At 42.9% G+C, this 25,160-nt stretch overlaps 1 protein-coding gene across 1 annotated transcript in view; it reads right to left on the bottom strand.

Moving 5' to 3' along the window:
- Positions 1 to 11,751: 11,751 nt before the first annotated feature.
- Positions 11,752 to 25,160, bottom strand: part of MPST (mercaptopyruvate sulfurtransferase) — a 15,955-nt gene continuing 2,546 nt past the window's right edge. Inside the window, exons 2-3 of the mRNA XM_018552296.1 lie at positions 19,239 to 19,849; positions 11,752 to 12,277 (exon numbers count right to left, since the gene is read on the bottom strand). Coding sequence (XP_018407798.1) covers positions 11,979 to 12,277; positions 19,239 to 19,839 — 900 coding nt within the window. The 5' untranslated portion in view covers positions 19,840 to 19,849 and the 3' untranslated portion in view covers positions 11,752 to 11,978. The remainder of the gene's footprint in view (positions 12,278 to 19,238; positions 19,850 to 25,160) is intronic.

Below are 25,160 nucleotides of genomic sequence, written 5' to 3'. Positions count from 1 at the left end.
TTCTTCGTCGCTGCTGTCGTCTCTGTACACCACACCCTCTCTCGTGGGATATGTTGTCACCGCAGGTGTACTCTAGTCACAAACCTCTCCGAGTCCCATCTGTCATTGGATCATGTTTCTCACCTCGACAGCAAGCTTGTCAGTAGCAACTGCTATTCTGGTCCTTCCATGAATCTCAAACAGATCTGCGACATCCTGGATGCCCCGTACATTCAGAGTATAAACAGGAGAACAAGAAATAAGAAAAGCTTAGCGGTGTCACCTTCCTGGCAGAGAACACGAGCTGCTAATTCAAATTACTTTAAAGAAGGGGGAAATCAAAAACTTACCCTTGCAGGGGAGCTAACCCGCGCAGTGTAAGGGTTAAGTGCTTGTTTTGTCTAGGGGGAAGTATTACTCACCACCTGATCCTCGGTCCCACAGTGGTCGGCGCTCATCTCTCTCCCCCTCCGCTACAGCTAGGGAATGTCCCTTTAATTCTTACATCTAATGGACCTGCGTAAAAAGTCATGATGTCAGCGGTCATTAGACCACCGGAGAAGAGACTGCGGGGACTGGTCTAGCAGCCTGGAGAGAGCCAGCGGGTAAATCTGCTTTAAGTCCCCTAACCAAATAAAAACGTAACCCTTGCAGTGCTAGCCCCACTGCAAAGTTACGTTTTTGATTTAAAGTTTTAAAGCTGAACAAACTTTAATTTAAAGGGTTATTAAACCCTCAGCGGGGTTTAATAACCCTTTTTGCAAGCAGTAGATATATGCAAAAACATTTAAAAAAACGTTTCAAAAGGGTAAGAGCTTCCCTGCGTCTCCGCTGCACGTTCCCACCCGAAGATCTGAGTATTCTCGGGCGGCCGCAAAGTATCTTGGGGCGGGCACATGCGCAGTTCAGATCTTCATCGCTGAATACTGAAAAATGGCCTGGATGGGAAGGGGGTTTAACACCGCGGATGTCAACTAGTTAAGACAGAGGAGTCAGTGCTGGACCAGGGACCGGCACCAGCGCTGGAGGGACTTTCTCAATAGCAACAAAGGATATAAATACACCCCTTGTGCACCAAATGTCTTTGCAGACCCAGATATTACCCTCTAAAAGTAGTGGTAACATCATCATTATGCTGTACATAGCCTATGCAGAGTGCAGACTTGCGGGAGGGACCCATGAGGCCCCTCCCACTACAGACTGCCTGCATCAAACTACAAGAGGGGGCAGATACAGGACCAGTCACCCTGCACAAGGAGAAAGAGCAGTGACCAGTCTTTGTTACAGGAAGCTGCACGTGTCACACTGAATTACTACACAGATCTGAAAAAATACACAAAGCACTCCAAGATTCAAGTAAGAATACACATGCCTCTTGTACTGAGACAATATTTGCTCATCCTGGAGTTCAGCTTTGAAGTGTTTTTAAACCTTGAAATAAACAAATCTTTATTTAGTAGTTTATTATTATTGGTGTTATATATTATTTTTTTATTAGTTTATCACTAGAGATACCCATTAGTGATGCTTTAAATGTACATCCTAACCAAAAGCAAAACAGTCCATGGCATTCAGTTACAGACCCGAACCGGACGCTGAGGTTTGCAAATATGTGGATTTCAATAATAAGCCTGAGTCACTGAAGTAAAGCAAAACTGTCACAGACTTGGACAATACAACCTAAACATATGATGGGAAAATACAGACGCTGAGAAAATTCCACTTTCGTAAAAAAAATAACAAAAGAACCCCAAAACACATACAGTACATACACTGAGTGGCCAGATTATTATGACCACCTGACATTTGTAGGCAAATTAGCTATAATTTGGCGTTGAAGTTGCTAGAGGGTCAGACCATTATACATAAGGAAGCAGGTTGTTTACCACGACAGTAGAAGTGATTTGTTTCTGAAGATACGAGGAAACAACGCGATTTAACAGCATTTGAACGTGGGATGATTGTTGGCGCTCGGAGCCATGGAGCGAGTATCAGCAAAACAGCAGAATTCGGTAAATGTTCAAGAGCAGCTGTTGTTAAAGTGTTTAAAGACTGGACTGTCAGCCGAAAATCTGGGTCTGAGCGTACGAATTGTGGCCGTCAGCAACTAGTCAATGTTAGGGCAGAACGGAGAGTGGCAAGGCTGGTACAAGACAACAGAAGGGCAACAGTGCAGTGTCAGATTCCTCGCATCACCTTTCAACATCTCGTGGAGTCACGAGGCGGCCCAACTAAGTCCTCTCGTGGAGTCATCTCGTGGCCCAACGAAGTACTGATGGGGTGGTCATAATAATCTGGCCACTCAGTGTATATACAGAAGGGAATTTATCAAAACTGGAGCAGACAAAATCTGGAGCAGCTGTGCATGGCAACCAATCAGCTTCTCTTTTTCATTTTCAAATCTTAACGGGACAAACTGAAGATAGAAGCTGATTGGTTGCCATGCACAGCTGCTCCAGTTTTGATAAATTCCTCCCACAGTATATTAGGGATGCACGATACCGGTTCTAATCCGGAACCCGGGAGGGAGGACATTATTCGCTGTTCAGCCGCCTCGATGGTGATTGGCTGGGAAGCCAGCTTCTCAGCCAATCAGCAAAGAGTCGGCTGATCAGCCGGCTTGATGTTAATTGGCCAGGAAGCCGCCTTCTTAGCCAATAGCATGGAGCCGTCTTCCCAGCCAATCAGGAAGCCAGGAGACAGTTCATTACTTGCCACCTGGCTTCCTGATTGCCCAGGAAGCCGGCCCCATGCTCCTCCATGGCACTGCTGATTTTCCCAGAAGTCTACATTAAGATAAAAGTCAAATTTTAGGCATCCCCTGCAATATAAATGTCCTTTATGGTGAGATACCCTTAATGGTTAACTACTTCTAAAGTGATGCATCGTTTTTTTAAATCAATATGCAATCTAGAAATACAGGCAGCTACAGTGATATGCAAATCCTGACTTCTCCTGTAAAAGTCAAGCTCTGCCCCACCCCCTCCTAAGCCTCCCATCAAACATCGAGCCTCTGTATGACATTAAAGCGACGCTATGAATCCCTCACTGCCAGAGCTTTCACGTTTTATATTTTTTGCCATTTTTTTTTTACTTTATGTGGAGAGCGCTGCACAGCTGTGCGGGGGCCTGCGGTGGAATCACACAATTCAGGAAATTGACATAAATAGTTTGCATAAATTTCTGCAGATTAGAGGAATCTGCATGAGGGGAAAAAAAGGTTTCTCTCTAAATACAGAACATCTGCAGCAAGTGCTGGGAAAACGCGGAATAGACGTCGAAGGAGCTGGTTCTAACCAGCGCAGAGTGACGTGTTTCTGAATGCACAGAATAGAAATGACTATTAATAATATGAAAGTAGTATATAACTCTCACATCTTTTCAGTACTGAATCCAGATCAAACAATGAAACCTTGCTCAGCAAAGTATTTCATAACTCCCCCTTAGGGCTGCCACCTTTTCTTCTAACGAAACCCGAACACTCTAGCAACGCACTGAAATTTTTTTGGGGAGAATGAGTCGTGGCTTATTCATATAAAATAGCGCCGTCCGTTCATATGTAAATATCACAGTTTAGACTATTTTCAGTGGGGGGCCAGTAGCCCCTATCCTAATTTTGGTTGCCCCTGTCTGCATGACATCTTGTGTCCGGGTTTCAGCTGCCATGAAACCCGGACACAGCATTCAAAACCCGAACTGTCCGGGTGAATCCTGGACAGGTGGCAACCCTATCCCCCCTCTTTTTTTTTTCTCCTCCCCAAAGCAATATGTCGCTTACTGACCCATGTACTATCACAGCTTTGTACGCCACGTGCACAATAACTGCTACTTTACCTCGCTATTATGATCGGTGCCTTGAATGTACTAATTTGTATTGTTACTAGAATTTTCAGGGGCCACTGGCTTTACATGACTGGCTTATGATACATCTATGCAAATATTGGGCCTTTGGCCATGTTTTCTTCTGTTATTTCATCCTGTGACACATTACATTGTATGGGTCTTGCAACTGTGGTTTTCATCACCTGTATTGTGAAAAATGTTAAATAAAAACTATGGTAAAAAAAAAAAAGTATTTCTTAACTTGTTGGCCTTGTTCACACCAAACGCGTTCCAGGAGCAGAGCAGAGCAGTTACGGACCGGATCAAAACTGCGTCCAATGTATTCCAATGGTATTTTGGGCTCTAGTTCACACCGCAGCGTTCAGTTCCAGAGCATGTAAAAAAAACTGTATCAAGCCCTATTTTACCTGCTCTGGAACGCATGCAAACACCCTCGAACGCACTGAAAGCCCATTTTAAACTTTAAAAATAACGGCCCGGAACGCTTCAAAAACGCATTAAAAAGCGCGGCACAACCCACTGAGAAACTCATGCAGATTTGGTCTGCATTTGGTGTGAACAAGCCCTTACAGTCATCATGTTTGCAAACATCTCCAACTCTGTCAGCTCCGCTTCTCTGAACTTTCTGTCCAGCACAAGATCCCAAGGGACAGAGCCACTGTCCATCTACTAGCTTGGACAGGGGAAGAAGGGAGTGGCTTGTCTTACTGTGTTTGTGGAGACGCACACAGCTTACTAGCACACACAAGGGTGGCTCTATAGGACCCTGCAAGGGAAAGGAGCCACCCTAAAACAGGATTTCAAGACCAGCTGATTCTGCAGGAAACAAAAACTTTTAAAAATCAAGGAGCACCATCCATTGCAAGTGATTTCATCAGCATTAGAAATAGGTTAAAAACATTTTGACTTAATGTCACGTTAAGTGTAAGGTCATAAAGGTAAAGGACAGAGCAGTCTCCAGCAGCTGTCCATCTTTGGTTCTAGATCTACTTTAAACAGACTCACCATTTAGCTGCTCAATGGCTCGGACATGCCGACATTCATCCTTTTCTCCTGGCTGCCCTGGTAACTCAATTTCTAGAGTTGCCAATATATTTATTTCCTAATTACACTGAAGCTGAGCCTGTGGACACATAGGTGTGCTATTCCTTGATTCCTGCACCACCCTCTCTCTGTGCTCATTGCTTACTGAGCCCTGATTGGCACAGTCTTGCACCTGACCTGCGGTCAGGTGCAGGACTGTAGCCAATTACCGTTTTCGGACGGCGCAGTGCATTGTGGGATGTGCCGCGGTCGAACAGACCGCGGACATCCCATAATGTTCGGCGTTCGGCGAACGCTAGAACATGCAATGTTCGAGTCGAACCTATGGTCGACTCGAACATGCAGCCCATCCTTACTCATTGCAAACCAACCAACCAACTGGACCAGGGGAGGGAGGTTGCACAGTACAGAACCATATGACAAAAGGCAGCAATATCAGAGGCCTGCGAAATCGTGCTGCAATGGATGCAATATCATTTCACTGACTGTGTGTAACTGCTGCATGAAGATGAAACAAAAAACACTTCAAAGTTTAAAGGAGAATTATGAGGCAAGTGTTTTTCTATGAAACTGTCACAGGTCGGCTCAGTAGATCGGGAAGTGAGCAAACACATACTGGTGCTCGCTAACTTCTCGATCTATCCGTGCAGAGAGCCGTCACTCGCGGCTCCCTGCAGGGATTCCTGGCTGGCGGAACGGACGGGGGAGGGTACAGCTGGCTCTGCCTTTGGATAGGCAGAGCCAGCTGTCAATCCCACAGCTGGGTGGATCCAGACAGCATTGTCGGGATCCGTTCCGGCGTCTCAGTATACCGCGAGCTGTAGCTTTGGGTGATGGGAGGACGCTAGTTTGTGTCCTCCCGTTACCCTTAGGAATACTATGGGGAAATTCACTGACCCTATAGTTCTCCTTTAATAAAATAACTTTTTAAGAACTTTGTTTTTAGGCAAACATTTATTTTGCTTGCAAGTAGTAGCAATATAAGCCAACAGAAGATTCCAACCTTGAGGACTAGAGAAATTTAGTCGTTTTTTAAAATATTTAAAATCCAATTTTTTTTTCAAATATAAAATGGAGTGGAATTGTCTTTTTTGTAGTATCCAGAAACATCAGATTCTAATCCTGCTTGATTAGGAAGCAAACATGCAGATGTGTCAGATAAGGCCATACATGTGTATGGTCATAGCTTTGAAGATTCAACCTGCCAGCAAGACAAGCAGGGATGGAAATGTATATGGCTAAGGGCCCTTTCACACTGGTGCAATGCGTTTAGCTCACTGTTCTGCTTGAATAATTTAAATCAGCACACAACATTGCAGTACCGCGTGTTGCAGCACAGTCAGTCGAGGGCAGGAAGCTTGGGGTGCCATTCAAATTAATGGCAAAGCAACGCACCTCCCACATTAGTTAATGAGTTGTCATAAAGTACCCTCAGACATAGGGATTATTACCCAATATAGACTGACTGGAGTTGTCATGAGATGCCCACAGATGTAAGTATTATTAAGCAATATAGACTGACTGGAGCGGTCATACAGTGCCCTCAGACATAGGAATCATTTCTCAATATGGACTGATTGGAGTTGTCATGCAGTGCCCTCAGACATAGGAATCATTTCTCAATATGGACTGATTGGAGTTGTCATACAGTGCCCTCAGACATAGGAATCATTTCTCAATATGGACTGATTGGAGTTGTCATACAGTGCTCTCAGACATAGGAATAATTTCTCAATATGGACTATGGAAAAATTTTTATATGTACACATTTTATGAAATATACTAACACATTTATTTTTATTTTTTCTATGTTTATTATGGTTTATAGTGTCTGATAGAAGATCCTTTCAGTCCGGCAGGCGGGTGAGCGATTCTCCTCCTTCGGTCCTGCGTGCTGCAGGTAAAGAATCCGCCAGGCAGGACCTCGAGCAGACCGTCGAGGGCCTCCTCAGTGCGGCTCCGCGCACGAACGTCAACTGGTCACGTCAGGGAGGTGGGTGGGACTTCAATCTGACAGCCGGCTCGAGAAAGCTCTCAAATGCAAAAAAATTAGTTTGCGTGCCAGCCGATGTGGCCTCGCGTGCCAAGCCGGGCACGCGTGCCGGGGGTTGCCGACCCCTGCTCTAGACTATTAGACCTAGAGTTTTTTCTTACTATCATCAGCACAGGCATTGTGCAACACATGTGTTGTGTATGACACAAAATTGTTTATCACTTTGTGACAATTTCACACATTTTAGGAATACTATGTGGGTTTGTGAAGTGTAGTGCCATTGTCTTTTTTGCAACTAGCATTCTATGTCATAAATAGAAACCACTATATTTCTCTCCTTTAAAGAACTCCGGGTTGGATATAGCTTAACTGCTTGTTTATGTCTAGGAGTGATGATAAAGACAACTAGCCTGATCCTCTGTCCTGCATGGCTGCTTGACTGGTCCTCGCAGCCTCTTCTCCCCCAGTCTAAGGACCCGTGATGTCATCACATCTAATACAGGTGTATTAGATGTGGGAATGCTGAGAGACGCACTACATCTGAGTGGTCCCTGACGCAGGACCGAGGAACGGGTGAGTATATCACTGCCCCACTGCAAGGGTTCCTTTTTCTAGAACCTGGAGCTCTTCTGTAAAGCTAACCAGTCATAATAAGAGGAAGAGTCTGCAGGAGTAAGAGCATTGCATCAGCTGATCATAGTTGCAATGCTTTGCAGGCTCCAATGCAAAAAAAAAGAATGCAAATTTTTTGCTTGTATTAGTGTATTTATTAGGGTTTGTGAAAGGGTGAAATACGCATTTAACTAGGCTGCACTTGTCAAACAACTTTGTTTGAAACAAAGCGTGTCAGTGATTGCTCACAAATATCTAATAGGTAAGCTATTGGAAGATATAGACATACGGAGCATGAGTGAGAAACAAACATTAAAATCAGAAATTCAGCAGAAAGGTTTATGTTAAATCTCTTTATTATATGAATCAATTTGTTGCCCATTGGCCCCAATCATGATTGCCATCTAAATTCACAGTTTTACACTAATTTGGCAGTTAACAGCATAGAAATTCTGGTCTGGTTGTGTCAATGACAGTGTGTGTGTAATAACGACTACTGTTTAATAAAAAAACAAAAATCCCCTTTTTTCAGATAAACATGTAAACAGTTCTAATTGTGAATTCACAATGTACCTAGAAGTGGAAACATGAACAAGCTGTAGCAATTTAGATTTCTCATTGTCTTTATTTTCTTGCCACATAAGCAGACTCTCAAATCTGCCAACTTCACAACCAGCCCATCTTGCAACCAGAGGCGCCGGTATTGGTTTTTTCGTTGACTCTCAAATCAGTTGCAAGTTACCCCACCACCAACCATGTAAGCCAATCACGCCGCCATCAGAGAAGGAAACACATGGTAATCACTAGGGATGCACCAATACCGGTATATCAGTATTGAGTACGAGTACCGATATTTTCTTTTTTCTGTACTCTCCGATACCGAAATCGGAAGTCCCATTCAGGAAGCCAGGCGGTGTGTAATGACTCGCCACCTGGCTTCCTGATTAGCCGGGAAGCATGTAAAAACTCGCCACCCGGATTCCTGATTAGCAGGGAAGCCGTCCCCATGCATCTCTTCACTAGGTGACGAGAAAGCATGGAGCCGGCTTTCTGGCCAATCAGGAAGCCAGATGCTGTGTAATGATGCGGCGCCCGGCTTCCTGATTGGCCGAGAAGCCGACTACATGCTCCTTCGTCATGAGTAGTCGGGCAGCGTGTAATGACGCGCTGCCTGACTTCCTCATACCGGATGTATCGGGCTAGGCGTCGGAGCATTTGGGCGAGTACGAGTACTCGCCGAAATATTCGGCATTGATATTAGTATCGGTATATCCCTAGTAATCGCTAAAGAAACTGTGGGACAACCTGACCCGGAGATAAAGTGCACCTGTGATCAGACAGTAAAAGATTTAAAACACGATTTAAAAACACATCACTGACCTCTCTGGCTGCTTTTAATGTGAATCACTGAAGTTTCGACGCGTTTCCGGGGCACGCCCCCTTCGTCAGGACGTCCTGACGAAGGGGGCATGCCCCGGAAACGCGTCGACACTTTAGTGATTCACACACAGGACACACTGCACGGATTATTTTACTGCTCCGGTTTTATTGTTCTGAAGCTCGTTTTTACTTCAGTCTTGCGAGTACCTGTCAGTTCACTTTTGATGCCCGTTTATTGGAATAAACAATACTGCACTAGGAAAGGCGCCCCTCTGATCTGATTTCCATAGAAAAAACACATTGCAGGGAATCTATCATAACAATTGCGAATGTTTGAACTTGCACGGACTATATTTGACGCACGTTGCATCAGATTCATGCTGCTAGTGTAATGTTGTCCATAAATGAGCTTAAATAGGACTTGAGGAAAGAAGACTCGCAACTCCAGGCAAAAAGATGAACTGTCCCTTCTTGAAGAAGTGGTCATGGGGACTTCTTAAGTTGCAATTGTTTTGTTAGGTGATGCTCCAGTTTCAGACAGCCGCACAACAAGTGCAGATGAAAACAGGAGCAAAACATGTGCAATTGGAGACGTAGTGCAAGTTCGGGTCAAAACAGGCGCACATGTTAAAAGACAGATTTGCACATAACAAAAAAAAAAAGACAACAAACGATCCAAGAGGCTAAAACTGTCGCAAATGTTTTGCTAAATTCCTCCCAATGCCTGTGTCGAGAGCTTTGAAAATGAATTTATTCACAATGCTTATAGATACAGAGATGAATAAGGCACTTTTTTTTTTTAAAGTGCTATTACTGCTTGATCAGAACATGTAAATCTTTTAGTGTGCATGATCTGGGCACAGGTTCACATTTTAGGCAATGCTTAGTTGAAGCAAGAACCATTCCCAGCTGGGATGAACTTCCCCATTTTGAATAATTCACAATATCTTTTTTCACCGCAACATTTGGCCTTTTAGTTCTGATTTTAATATAGATTCATACAAATTTAAATACAATCCCAACTGATTTTTGTAGCAAACACGAGGTAATCTCTGCTTGCCGGATTCATTTTCAGTTATAAAAATACCTAATTGCCCGGTAAAACAATCTCCCCATAAAACATTATGCCGACGAAAACCATCCAAAGTGACTCATCTACAGTTTGCACATATCACACCATTGACTTCGGCTTCCAAAACCGTTATCGGCAACCCTCTCATCAAGAAAAAGGGCCCTGGTAGTTTATACCTTTTTTTTTTTAACCGTACACTATGTAAAAGTGCCAGAAACAAGATTAACAAATATGCGTGTAAAGATATGAAGGATTATGTAAACCTTTCAAAACAGTATACATTTCTTGAAAGCAGAGTCTCTATAAAATAAAATGGTGGCAGTTACACAATATATGTCTACTGTTTATCAAATCTATATTTTCAGTAGAAAATACACTGAAACAAATATTCCTGCACACAGACGCAATATATGTACTGCTTCCAGCAGTTAAATTGGCAATGTAATTGAATTTGCATATTCTTCCCAAGCCTTCCTTTAAGTTAATGGTTTATTGGTATGCTCTCCCACCGTGTGTTTGATGCAATTTCCTCTTGCCTTAGTATGAGTTCCTACTTTCTTTCTAGCAAGACACACTAGGGTTAGAAAATAACTATTCCTTTCCGGCCAGTACAAATACCAATATCTACTACATTGCATTGATACCTGAACCTTTTGCAAGCAATAGAGATATATACGTCAATACAAAGTATTTGGGGAATTTAACTATCTGATGAAGACTCCCTGTGGTAAATGTCTCGGTTCCATTCAGGCCAGGCATATCGGTCTGAGGAAGGGATAACTCAGTATTACAACAACAAGTCAGAATAATAGAATTTTGTCTATAATATAATGGATGAGGTTGTACCAAGTGAATAGATACCAAATATGTCAACCCTTAAAATCGCATGTGCCTGTGAAATGGCGAAAAACGATGGCACCCAAAATTGTCCAGGTCATCAATTTAAAGTGAACAATGACCGATGGCTCTAGAATTATGGCTGACACTCCGGTGTGCGTGGCAATACCAAATATGTGGTGTGCAACAGATGTTTCTGTATGGGTCAGCACCTGGCACACGTGTTATTATTATACAGGATTTATATAGCGCCAACAGTTTGCGCAGTTTGTTTACATTTATATATGCACATATGTGGGGACTTTTTAAAAAATTTGGAGTGTTTTTATTTAATTGATTAAACTTATCTTTTTTCTTTTTCGTAATCCGGTCATAACAGCAAAAAAGGCAGTCATTCCTGGCCTCCTTCTGAAAATACTAGTTGCTTGGCTGCTATGCTGACTCTCTGCTTTTGACTTTCCGAGTATGCAGCACAGGACTTTTGATCTATCTATAAATGTACTTATCTGTATGCTTCTTACGGGTCAGTGAATAAAAGTATAGAAGCAAGGGGGTCAGTATTTTCAGAAGCAGGTCAGAAATGGCATGCTTCTCTCATGATCTATTTCCTTTAACTGGTGCACTCCAGGCAAGATTGAAAAATAAGTATTGAGATGTACAAAGGGATCATAGCCTACCTGCTATATTTTACACAGCAACCGATCAGCTTAAAACCTACCGTGGATGATTGAATGTGATAGGTGATACAGGAAGCTGAGAGATACATTATGGGGATAGAAGCTCTGTCAGGGTGCATGTCATGAGCTCTGTTAAATCTAGCTTTCAGGGGGATTCATAGAACTCAGATTAGGGTAAACTAGGTGGATTTTGTAGCATAATTGACTGATAGAAAACATCTCCTCTACAAGGTCACAGTATCTTCCAATATCAATCCTGATCAAGGTTCTGAGGCCTCTGCAAATTTCCCAGCTCTGTTGGTAAAATCTCTTTAATATAATACAGTTAATACTAACCCTTCAAGTCACCATCAATGAATACAAGCACTTAGTGGAAGAAAGAATTAAGGCACATAATAGCAATGTTGTTGTAACATAGCAAAACGTTTTAAATGTGAACAAGTACACCAGACAGTGATAGCACAAGGGCTACACATGGTCAGCAGTTTCTGAAGATCAGCAAGTTCACAAGTCTTTCTAAGCAGGTCGGAGAACGAGACACTTACAAGGTCTTCCCCCTGCCCTCTGATACAACATCTTCTGGCTTGGCACGCATGTACCACTCAACCCAGGAACCATCATATATTGTAGTGTCTTCTTTACCACATAGGAACGCAGCGAGGGCCACGTGGCAGGCAGTGACTCCAGAGCCACATGATGCCACTAGTGGTTGTGACAGGTCAATGCCTTTCTCTTGGAAAATACGTCTGAGTTCTTCAGGAGACTTCTCCTTGCCTTCTTCGGTGAGGAAGCTTGGGAAAGGCATGTTCACTGTACCGGGCATGTGCCCAGGCTCAATTCCTGAAACAAACAAAAATATGAACAGATCAGGAAAACGATTGGTAAATGCTTAAATATCAACCTATGTTTATATAATTGGGAAGCCCATCCCAAGCAGGTCATTCAAAATCGGACAGATTCTCACGCTACAGCTTTTTGCAATCTGGTCAAAATACCGGTCAGGATCTATCTCATGGAGGATCTCACGAGCTCAATCACACAAAACAATACATCATTCTCCAGTACATGGCTTCCCTGGATGGGGTTCATACGGTCACCTGAATACCTCACTCTGAGTGTAACCAACTACCTGACAGGGACTGGAGGTGCTAACCCACCCGATCTAGTCTCCTTCCCCCCCTCTACCCCCCACACCCTTTCAATCTACTTCACCAACCCACCCACTCCCTCCCGCACTCCCCCCCCTACATATCAACCTACTACCTTAACATCTAAGTTGGAATCCCATACATACGTGTGACTCGAACTACGCTTCCCCCTCCACATTACCAGTGGGATATCGCGCCAGCTGTCCCTCATTACCTTCACTCCCCTCCCGAACCCGAGAGAGAGTCCCTACCAATAAGGCCCATGCTATCACCCCACATTAATGGACACCTCAGAAAGACAGCGTGGCCGGCTCACGTAATGACTCCCACCCTCTCTACCTCTACCCCATGATCCAGAATGTTGTTATCTGCCTGTATAGTTAAATAATGTGTTTTGTAAACACTAAGTTGACCTTTTGAAAAACTGTCTAAATAAAGAATTTATAAAAAAAAAAAAAAAACGGTCAGGGATGATGCAACTTCTGGAAACGTGCAGATTATAATGCTGAGATTGTACATTGAGCTGAGCATATGTGGCTCAGTTTACACTTCCGTCATAAAAAGCTAATTATTCCGTTCGTAATAATTCCGTCATAAAAAGCTACTTGCTAGTATTTTCTTTTTATATAAACTGACTTCAAAGAGAACTATGGGGTAAGTGTTTTTCCCCATAGGACATATACTATCCTCCTCCCATGACCCAAAGCTCAGTATATAGCGAGCTATTGCCCGCGATATACTGAGAGCGCCGCAGCCGGGACGGATCCTGAACAATACTGTCTGGATCCACCCAGCTGCGTGAGTGACAGCTGTGCCTACCCCTTATTGTTCGTTCCTCCACTCAACGATGGAGGATCGGAGTGGGAAGGGGGGGGGATCCCTGCAGGGAGCGGTGACTGACAGTCAGGGAGACGATCGGAAAATATGCAAGTGACGGTATGCGTTCGCTCACTTCCCGATCAAAAGAGCCAACCTGTGACAGCTTCTTTGTCACAGGTCAACTCTAACTATGAGGATGAATGGAAATCACTCACCTCATAGTTCTCCTTTAACTATAGCTTTAAAGCCTAAATCCTGGTATTTTTTTTTAAAGAATATCTCCAGAATTTTCAAAAGTTAAGGTGGTAGACCTACTGCAAGAGTTAACTACTTGTTTTGGTCTAGGGAACGGAATAAAATACTCACCTAAACCTTGATCCTGCAGCGGTGACCGTTCACCCTCTCCGGCTTTGGTAAGTCCCTCGGCTTACTCACCTCCAATGCAAGTGAATGGACCTGCATAAGACGTGATGTCAGCATGGCCTAGACTGCCAAAGCTCAGGAGAGAAAAGGCTACAGGGACCAGTCTAGCAGCCAGGCGGGATCGAGGATCAGGTAACTACAGTATATTTTCTTTATTTGCTCCCCTAGATTAAGCCCCACTGCAAGGGTTAACTTTTGAGAATCATTGAGTTCCTCTTTAAGTTTGGATTGTGTGGATAAGAGTTAAAATTTGTATCAGGTTTTCACTTTCGTGTGTGAGATTGTTCTGCTGAGGGGTTAAAGTGAACCTGTTGTTCTGCATTTCCACTAGCAAATGTTAATTTAACTTTGGAAAACACAATGATACAGATTTGAAATGCAGTGCTCTGTGTCAATGTAATGGTGTATATTTCTAGCTCTTTGCCCCCAATCACTACTAGGTAACAGATCAAGCATGTCAAACATCCATGTACTATTGGTTATAACATACAGCCTGAGGTTGGGTCCACAGAGGTCGACAGCAACATACACAGCTTGTTATACAGGTTAGAAAAATCAGCTACTTAAATCCATAGGCAATATGTTACCTGAGTACGGTATGTACCTGGGCTCTGCCATTTTTGTATTGCCTATCAATCATTTAGGTGCCGTTCCAAATCAAGCTTTGCATTCAGGCTCATGCACATGAGCATTTCTATCAGTAAAAAACTAAATGCATTCATGGTACTTTGCATGGACCATATTTTACACAGTGTGCATGCAAGACTTTGTAATCAAGTTTATATACAGTGCAAATGGACTCTATTGAGTCACCTGCATCCTAGCAATGAATAATGCTATTCAGCAACAGCCATCTGTGTGCTAGAGACCAAAGGACACTAGGTAGCAGAAGTGCTGTGCTTGATGGAAACATCCGCAGTACAGGCAGTGTGCAGGGAATTGTGATCAGGTGCTTGTAGTGATAAAATATGGCGGGTGTATAAATATATAAATACCCAAATATATATATATTTATGTGCGCTGTAATAATTGGATCTTCAGAAAATGTCCAAGCAACCTCAGTTCTTCTCCAGAGAGTAGCGTTTAATTGAATCGAAGTAACAGATGAACAGAAACAGTCCGACAGAATAAGAATAAAAATAAAATATCTAGACCTCAGATGACAAAGGTTTCATAAGGACCCACTCCACCCAGCATATATTTCCAATCTATATATGTACCTATGTGCATCTCTTCATGACTCATCTTTTTCTAGCCACTGTAGGCTCTGAATTCATTTACAGTTTAGGGTCATTCACTAACACTGAAAAGACTTCTGATTGGCTGGTCTAATTACCACTTTGATGTTAGATAACTAAACAGGTTTTAACAAAATTCCCTACAGCTGTTCTATTGTGTACAATCAACACTCTGAAAACAGGATGGTCAACTGGTAATAAAAACCTAGTTAGCATAGGCGTGTTTACTCTTTATTTAATTTTTCATAAGCCAATATAAACACAATATTTCCATGTATCACATTTACATCCTAATAATACCTAATAATATCAACACAGTTATCTATATGCAATAACCATCTTAAATTATTGATACCCTTCCCCTCTTTCCCTAAACAAAAACAAAAAAACAAAAAAAAGACAACATCCCCCTCCCATCCCATCTTCCCTTCTCCCCACTCCTCCTACTCTTATTGCTGTATATACCTTATATATTCTGTGGAAGATTGAAACACTATCCAATGTGCCCATATCTGACGGAAAGCCTCCTCTCTACCATACAAGGTAGCCGTCATGTCTTCCATTAATTTAATATCATTTATCCTTGAGAACCACTGAGCCATTGAGGGAGAGTCACTCCTTTTCCATAAGGCTGGTATACACGCCCTTGCAGCATTAATAAGATGCATCAGCAAGGGACCTTTATATATTTCTTTAATGACAAGGTATTTAAATGAAAGAGGTGCGTATCAGTGAACATTCCCAAAAAATATGAAGTAACGTTCCTTCTTGCTGTTTGCATCTCCAACGCTTAGAGGAAGTACCTGGGGACATCAACTGGAGACGAACTGGTGTCATATACCATCTCGCAAAAAACTTATACCCTGCTTCTTGTATTTTGTTTGAAATAGATGCCTTATGTGCCAAGTCCAGGATCCTATTTATTTGCTCTCTGGAAAAAGGATGACCTAGTTCCTGTTCCCATTTTCTAATAAACGAAGGAGAACTCTCCTTCTCTAGGTCTATTAGTTTAGAGTATGCCAAAGATAAAGTATGTCTAAGGGGGTTCTCCGAAAGGCACACCTTTTCAAAAGAGGTCAATTCCCTAAATAAATTAATTTGTTTTGATCTTGAATGAAAATAAGATGTCAATTGAATCAGTTGCCATTCATTCAGAAAATGCCCATATTTTTTTTAATATAAATTCCCTATTGTTACTAAAATGACTAGCTCTAAAAATATTGTCCTCTATCATCTTCAAGAAAGCTCTATCTGTAACGCCGGGGATAAAAATCAGGAGATCCCAACATAGGTGTCATAGGGGAAGGTATTAATGAAAGATCTGTATCACTAAAAAGCTTGCAAGTTATTTTTAACGTCGCTTTAATCAGAGGATGTGCATCTATCTCTAGTGATAGAGGGGGAGTAGCCCACGGTAGACCTTGTAATGGAATATTGGAGCTTAACTGTTCCAATGTAATCCATTGCTTCCTAGATGAAGAATTACACCACTCGGAAATTCTAGCCAGATGAGAGGCTTGGTAATACTTTAAAGAGTCTGGAAATCCAATCCCGCCCCTTAGTTAGTTTCGGAAAACATAGAGTTGACCATTTTATTCTAGCTTTACCTCCTGCCCACATAAACCGCAAAAATAACGATCTCAATGAAGAAGTAAATTGACTTGGGAGAGCTATAGGTAATGTTTGTACATATATCTGGGAAAATATTTATTTTGATATTATTTCTCTCAAACCATGTAAAAGTTTCCTTATTCCATCTATCAAATTCCTTTTTAAAAAGGTATGAAGCAGAGGTTTAAAATTATATTCATATATCTTAGTAAGATCAGCCGTTATATTCGTACCCAGATAACGTATATATGTTTGTGACCATCAAAATCTAAAAGACTCTTAAAGTTTAAGAGTCACAGGGGATAGATAATAGAAATGCCTAATACTCCAGATTTAGCTATATTGATTTTATAATTTAATAATTTCCCATACTATCGGTTTAGTAAGGTAAAACAGAAGGTCATCTGCATATGACCAACACTAGTTTTGAGACCTTGTATATCTGATGAATTACGGATAACCCCTAATAAAGGCTCTATGACCAATGCAAAAATCATAGGGGACAACGGACATCCCTGACGCATACCATTAGTTATCCCAAATGGTTCAGATAAAGTACTAGCAATTTTTACTACTGCCGATGGAGAAGAATATATTGCTGCAATCCATTTCCTCATAGATGGGCCCAGCCCTATATATGACAGTGTTTCCTGGATAAATCCCAACTTACCCTATCGAATGCCTTCTCAGCATCTGCCGAGAACAGCAATAAGTGCGTGCGGGACGCTTGACCTAAATGGATAATATTTAATGTCCGAATCGTATTATCCTTTGCCTATCTAGTTGCTATAAAACCTGTTTGATCTAAATGGATCAATGAGGTCGTAAATAGTGATAACCGATTAGCTAATATTTTTGTAAAAATCTTCAAAATCTAGGTTTAGCAAAGATATCGGCCGATAGCTTGCGCAGGAATGAGGATCCTTACCCTAGTTATGAATTACCGTTATATGCGCTCCCAAGGTATCTCTGGGAATTGATTTACCTTGTAGTATCGAGTTAAAGGCTATTATTAAATATGGGATAAGTATCTCTGGAAAAGTTTTATAATATTTTAAAGTAAAGCCATCTGGGCCCGGCGCCTTACTTATCTGCATGGTTTTTAATACTTTCCCTACTTCTTCATCTGTAATGAAGCCCTCCATCGATAATACATCTTCACTCGAAAGGGATGCAAGTCCTGGTTCTCCAAGATATGTTCTAATTTCTTCCTGTCTCTTCTGTGTCACCCTTGAGGTGTTTAATGGATGTAAATTATAAAAGGTCTTGATAGTACTGTCTAAAAACTTTAGCAATATCTTGTGGTGTATTTACCATCCGCCCCCTAGAGTCTACTATTCGCATTATAGGCAGTCCCCGGGTTACATACAAGATAGGGACTTTAGATTTGTACTTAAAAGTGACATTAAAAAGGATATTTTTCCCCCTCCCCCCAATGTTAATGTTAGCACTTACCTTAACCTCTTGCCGTCCGCCCGTAGTAAAAAAACGGACGGACGGCACTGCTGCATTGGCGGGTTGCCATCTCCCGGCGGCAATTTTTTTCTGCTCGCGCGCGCCCCCTAGCGGGCACGCACGGGCAGAAAAGTCCCGACCATTGCACACACCCGTTACCGGGTGTTTCACATATAGGCGATCAGTGGCTCCATAGCCCGCCGATCGCCTATATTTGCTCGTTCGCGTCCGCCCCCCGCGCCTTGAATCCCGGGATCCGCTGCCCCATCTTGAATCCCGGGACCGGCTCGGAGGGCGTCAGGAGGAGGAGGACGGGAGATCAGCTCCTTGCTGATCTCCGTCCGGGCTGTGAATGCAGAAGTGATGTGTATTACATCACTTCCGCATTCACTGATGAAGCAGATCTCTGCTTCATCAGCTTCTTTTGGGGTCCACAGGTGACATTAGGGGTCCTAGAGACCCCTAATGTCTCCATAAAGAGGATCTGTCAGTGTGCCTTTGCTATTATATAGGGGGATTGTTATCCCCCATATAATAGCAATAACAATAAGTGCAAAAAAAATAAATATAAATAAAAAAAATAAAAGTAACATATAAAAAAGTAAAATAAAATACAAGTCACATATAAAAAAGAAGGGGACAAACATTACAATTGCGCTACACTGCTTGTATGGTAACAGGCATCGCTGCCTGTTTTTAAATATCGGCCATTTCCCGCTCACGTGTCTGAGCGGATGTCAAAAGACGCCCGCTCAGATCTAGAGACGCCCGCTCAGATCTAGAGACCTCTCGGCCGGCCGTTTTTTTTACAACGGCCGGCCCTGTGGTGGTTAAAGTAAATTTAAAACTACCGTAATGCAGTGGCAGACATGGTCAGCAAAGAGTGCCATACATTTACTGCTAAAGTAAAAACATTTATTCACTTTAGACAGATAGACGCAGGTGAAGATTAGCCATTGTGATACCCTGAAATCTCTCACAGCCCATAATATGCAACTTGGGAACATGCGGTTTACTTCCTGCTTAAAATCGCATCAATAATATAGTAGATCTGCAAGATGATGCCTGCAAAAACAACTGTTAACAATAAACACTACTCCACCTCACCTTCCCGGGGCTCAGGCTCGAGTCCTCGGAACCTTCCCTCCACTCTGGCATCCACCATTTGAATTGTCCTCTTCTCAACATTCTCTACCATTTCTTCATGTCCTACAACTTGAGAAGTGTTCAATTTGGCTTGAAATTCTACTGGCTCAGGGCGAGGTTCCTTCCCTGAATTTACTGAATGTCCTTCCCTTAACCAAGCTTTCAAACCACCATCCAACACGGACACGTGTGGATGCCCAAAAACCCTAAACATCCACCACAGCCGGGGAGCACTGAATGAGCCAAAATCGCTGGTGTCGTACACCACAACGTGACTGCTGTTGGAGACTCCAAGTTTCCCAGCATATTCAGCAAACTGGTCTGCACTTGGAAGCATGTGGTCATACGGGGAGGTGCGGTCACTGCAGACATCTATGTCGAAGAAATAGGCTCCAGGAATGTGGCGCTCCTTGTACTCGCGCCAGGGGTCACGTCCAGTTTTGGGGAGATGCCATGATGCATCAAGTACTCGAAGATTTGATCTGACAGCTGAACCAGCCCGTAAAGTGTCCCAAAGCCAACGAGTGGAAACCAAAGCTCGGGGCAGAAGTTGTTGTGCCATGATGAAGGTCCTAAAAGGAAATGAATATAAGAACAAAATAAATAAGTGAATGCTAAACCATGTAACAGACAGACAAAAAGGACAAATCTCATCAAAATGCAGTACGAGCCCAAGTCCAAAGTTTTGAATAAAGTAAGGAAGAGGTAGAACCCCTTTTAACCGTGTATTTCTGTCAGTGATCATTTAGAAGAGATATCTCACTGATCGCTGAGTGTTTGCACTCACTCTCCTCTTTGACACGCTGTCACAGGAAGCTGAGCGAGCGGTGCAAGGAGGAGAGCTCAGCCTCCTGTGACAGCCCGGCCTGTCTCCGCCCACACACCGCTCTGCCGGACTGTGATAGGAGGCTGAGCGGTGTGGGAGGAGAGACGCCGGCCGCTCACAGCCCTCTCTTCCCGCAGTGCTCGGCTGCCTGTCACAGTTTCCCTCCTCCCCTCTGGGACATAGAGCAGCGCCCAGCGGGGAGGAAAGAAAGCACAGATGTGCCAATGTATTAGCACAAAAATGGCACTTTCGGCATTTAGCCAAAAGTGCCATTTTCAGCCGATATGTTTCGGCGGCCGATATATCGGTGCATCCCTAATTAGAACCTCTGTCATAATTTTACTTCAAGCTGCATCCCTATTAAGATTTTTACTAACTATCTGTCCAGGTGACGGGTGTCTGAAATGTTTTAAATGTCTGACTTTTTATTCTGCCAAAGGTTCTAATCCCTCCTGATTATATCCAAAATGAAAGAGAAAAGGTTTGGACTGGAGTTAGGCATTTCAGTAAAGTTCCTCTTCAGGGACCAGAAAAGGATGGCTGCATCTGCAGCTCATGGCTCTTGTTTTCCAATGGAACCATGCCTGAATGTTGGGAGTCATTCCTGAGGGCCAGCTACCCTGTGGGAATCAGACTTACTCTGAATTGGACTCAGGAACCAAGGACCAAGCAAACACCGCCACTTTAGTTTTTAATCTTGTTTATTTCACAGTTATTGTCTGCTTTGTATTTTTTTATCTGTAAATATTTTTCCTGCACTGTTTTCGTCCTCTCTTTACATTTAAAAATTGTCAAGGTGAATCTGAGTGTGCTAAATAAGAAGTTAGAGAATCCCTGTCTCTAAAGTAAGCTACCATATTTTAAACACTACTTTATTCCTGTTAGGCATGGCAGCTATTGTCCTAGATATTTTTTTAAGGGTTTGTTCACACCGAAAGCGTCTGCGAGTCAGAGCTGTAGCTGCTGGAACGCACCGCGATCACTGAGAAATTTCACCCCCCCTTTCACACACCCCCCGACCGCAGTGCGATCAAACGCGTGGCAAAACTTAGAGTAAGTCCTATTTTTTGCATTTGCAGTGGAACGGAACGCTGGCAAAGTTTTGCCACGCGCTCGATTGTACTGCGGGCGGGGGATGGCGTGGAAGCGGTGCCATTGAATACAATGCACCGCCACACCCCTTCCCCAAAACGCGGGGGGAAGTTTATCAGCGAACGCGGTGCGTTCCAGCAGGTGCCGCTCTGGAACGCACACGCTTTCGATGTGAACAAGGCCTTAAGGTCAGGTGTTTGTTAGTGTAAATGGTTAACTGTAGAGTTAATCACCCAGCAACAATGAGTCCTAGTCTGTTGGTGCTCAGATTGTTGTGCCGCAAACCGGAAAATCTCTGTACAAGTTGAGGCTGAGAGTGCAATCATCACCAGGTATGCTTTTCTTCATATTTCTCTACAGGATGCAAAGCTTTCAGGTATGCAATATTGTGTGCAGATTCATTCAAAAAGTAACTTAAAATTTGACAAAATGTTTCACAAAACCGCAAAAGAACCGAAGCAGCAGTTTTGGAAGAGATTTGATGGAATAAGGTTATTAGTGCACTACATTAATTTTCATGTTTTTGGTTAACATAGATTTTGCATACTCCGCTAGAAGAACCAACATGACATATTTACAGCTTTCCACAAAATTCCTTATTATGCGTCGTTACATGACAATTAGTTCATTTGTGTACAAAGTGCAGAAATGGCAGACTTGCACATTCAGGCAATGTTTAAAGAGAGTTAACATTGTGCACTCGGAGAAGTTGCATGAAGAAGTAATATCCTAGCAATAAAGTAATTTTCTTTGCCAACTGAGTTCAAGGTTCACTATAAAAGAGCAAAGAATACAGGTCTGTGGACTTTATCAGAGTCTGTGTGCTATCTCGGCTACAGCAAATAAACAGAGCTGGCAGAATGGAATGGACAAATTTACTAAATACTCGACATGAATTGATGAGGGAGTTACTAAAAGGTATCGGGAGACTAGCCAGGGATGAGACTCCATGGTGGCATATTAACTACAACAGACACAATTAATGGACCTCCAGTGCCAGTCAACAACGTCCACTGACCAAGAAAAATTATAAAGTTTCCAAGTTTGATTAAAGCTCTACGTTTTGTGGGAAGAACTCCTCAGTGTCTGCTGTTTGTCCAGCAATTATCAACTACATATAAGCAGTTCTATATACATCATAATATTAGGCAATGGCAGGCCAGTTGAGTTAAGAACATGAGGGTTGGGTCTGTCATAAGAGACACATGGAGGCTGCCTGCTTGGTGTGTTGACCCACTGGTTTCAATACCTTCTCAACCACTGACCCATTACAAGAATGCAGATCAGGAAATTCAAAAGTCCTTGCCTTCTGGTTAGGGACTCATGACAGCCATGCAAACTGGTACTCACTCTTTCTCCTGACACGTTTCTCCCAATTAGGGGCATAATTGCCTCTACAGTTTAGCTCCTAATGGGTGAAATCTGTTCAATGATGAGGAAGAGTCTGGGGGTAAGGCAGGCATGATGCTTGATGTATGATACAGCCCAATAAAGTAGATTGAGAAAAAAAAAAAAACAACATTCAATGGACATGAAGTTTTGTTGCACAATTTGTTTGTATCCTGGAGAACAGACAGACCTGGTCTGGTAGAAGATAGCCAGATGTTCTCCTGGAACACCTTTCTACAAACCTCACTGCAGTGGACTGGGCAGGACCAGGCTTGGTTTACAACCTGCAGCATTCCAATGGTTAGCTACATCACACATGTATGCAAAGCCCAAACTTTCTGAATAGAGTAAGTAAAGACTAGAGTCCCTGTCAAGTTTAGATTGCTCAATACAAATATTTCAGATACAACCTATATTCTAGTAGGCTCAGGGGACATTTAAATAGACTAACCAATGGGGATGCACTGATCGGCCGCCGAAACGTATCGGCCGAAAATGGCCCTTAGTTAAAATGGCCACTGTCAGAACACTAGGGAAGAAAAGAAAAATAGGTATAGAAAACAAAAGTATGCAACAAATAAAAAGCCAACAATTAGCTATAAGTATCTGTTTTTCGATTGTCATCCCATAATATTTCTAAAGGTGTATTTGCACTTATTTTGAATATACGGGTAAAGTTCCTCCTTACAGTGCATGCATAGCCAAAACCTTTTTTATGCAGTTTCAAATATGGTAAGACAGCATTTATTTCCCTCGTCATTTTATTTTTTGATGTCTCTGTCCAATTAGGGAGATTTTCCTTGACTTCCAGTCATGGCAACACAATAGGAAATGGGAGGATATCTCTACAAGTGAATACCTCTGTCAGACATTGTCAGGTGTCCCCATTGAAAGATTTTTTTTCCCCAAAACTTGTTTCTGATGACCATTATAAAATCTTATTTCCATCATTTTTTTTTGTTTTGTCTCAGTGCTGGTAATTTCTAGGAAAAATAGATACAGTTAAAGTTGCTAGGCTGCTGACAAGCCTGGAGAACTCCTATCACTAATTCAATACAACGTTCAAGCTGCAGAGATTGTAGTCTACGTATACGAGTAGACTCATTAATCCCTGATGGAGATGTGTTTTGGAGCCCTGAGATGCATTGGTTAGAGCAACACTGTAAACATGACAGGATGCACACACTTCCCTGGACAGGCCACAGCAGGAAACACAAATAGTCTGTATTTATTGTGGCAGTGTGTAGTGTTACTATTGGGGATTCACCGAGACTAGCAACTTGTGGTATCAGGAAGCCGGGCGGCAAGTCATTACACGCTGCCCGGAAAGTCAGCTCCAAGCACCCTGGTGATGAGGGAGCATGGAGCAGGCTGTGTCAGTCACAGTTTTAAGTGAACTCGGGTGAAATGGGTTCACACCAAGCCCCAGCTCATTACTACTAGTGACCACGGTCTCTGAAACTGGAGGTGAGGGGGAATCTTCTAATGGGCACACTTGTTCCAGTGACAACTGTTTCAGAGGGAATATCTGGAGCTTTGTAGGTTTACTCTTACTTTGTGCTACATTTTGAATGCAGGAAGTGAAGGAAAATCTAGATGGGACAAACAAACAAAAAGAAAACCCCTTCACTACTCTGGCATAACCATAATGTGTGCAGTGCAAACAGACCACCACACAGACCCACATGTGCACTCAACTCAATACACAGAGGGCCAAGGGCCAAGATACAGTTGTCCTGAGTGCAGTTTTTTCATGCGGGGGATGGTGGGGTGAGCTGTGCCCTCCTTTTCACAAAAGTCTGCAAAACTTTTGAATGTGTTTAATACACTGGCACAGGATGTTTGCTACTTTACTAGTCACTTCTAAGACTTTTTTGAAAGATAATTACCTTTGACTCAAACAAGCAGTTGATAAGAAGATTGAATTTGAATATGTTTTTCACAGAAGTATTGTTCACCGTTATATTTGTTGGGTGACAGCGCCGCTTCACATATTTGAATGAAAACTTTTGTAGAGTGGCAGCAGGGTGCCAAGTGCTGGAATGTGCTCTGCGTGCCAGCCCTGGTACTGAAAGAATACTGTACTGCCAAGCAGTGGTGTGTGTGTGGGGGTGGGGAAGGTTAGCAGTGGTGTGTGTGGGGGTGGGAAGCACTGCAACTGACCAGCAATGGAGGGAGTGTAAGGTGTACAATGGAGACCGGGGGGGGGCGTGTTGTTAATAGTAGGGATGCACCAATACTTTTCCTCAAGTACATGCCGATACCACAAAAAAAAAATGAAAAAAAAAAAATCTACAAATCCCACCAATACAACAATGCAGAATGCAGCTACATACTCTGTGTTGCTCCCCAGGGCTGTGTGCGTCGTCTCATCAGGATGTGCGGCGTATCACCAGGGCTGTGTGCGGCCAGAAGGAGGAGGCAGAGGAGGTGTGTGGCCCGGACCTGCACTGTAAAAGACAGCCGCCCGAGGTCCCCAGCAAGCACAGGAACTCAGGCAGCCGCTTCCATTTAAAAACTTAAATGCTGGGGTGCACAAGTACTTGTGATAATGCCCAGTATCGGCACTGGAGGTG

This window comes from Nanorana parkeri, unplaced genomic scaffold, assembly GCF_000935625.1.
Source record: "Nanorana parkeri isolate BGI_ZX_2015 unplaced genomic scaffold, ASM93562v1 scaffold83, whole genome shotgun sequence".
Taxonomy (NCBI): domain Eukaryota; kingdom Metazoa; phylum Chordata; class Amphibia; order Anura; family Dicroglossidae; genus Nanorana; species Nanorana parkeri.
Note: the sequence above shows the minus strand (reverse complement) of the source record. Positions and strands in the feature narration are given on the sequence as shown.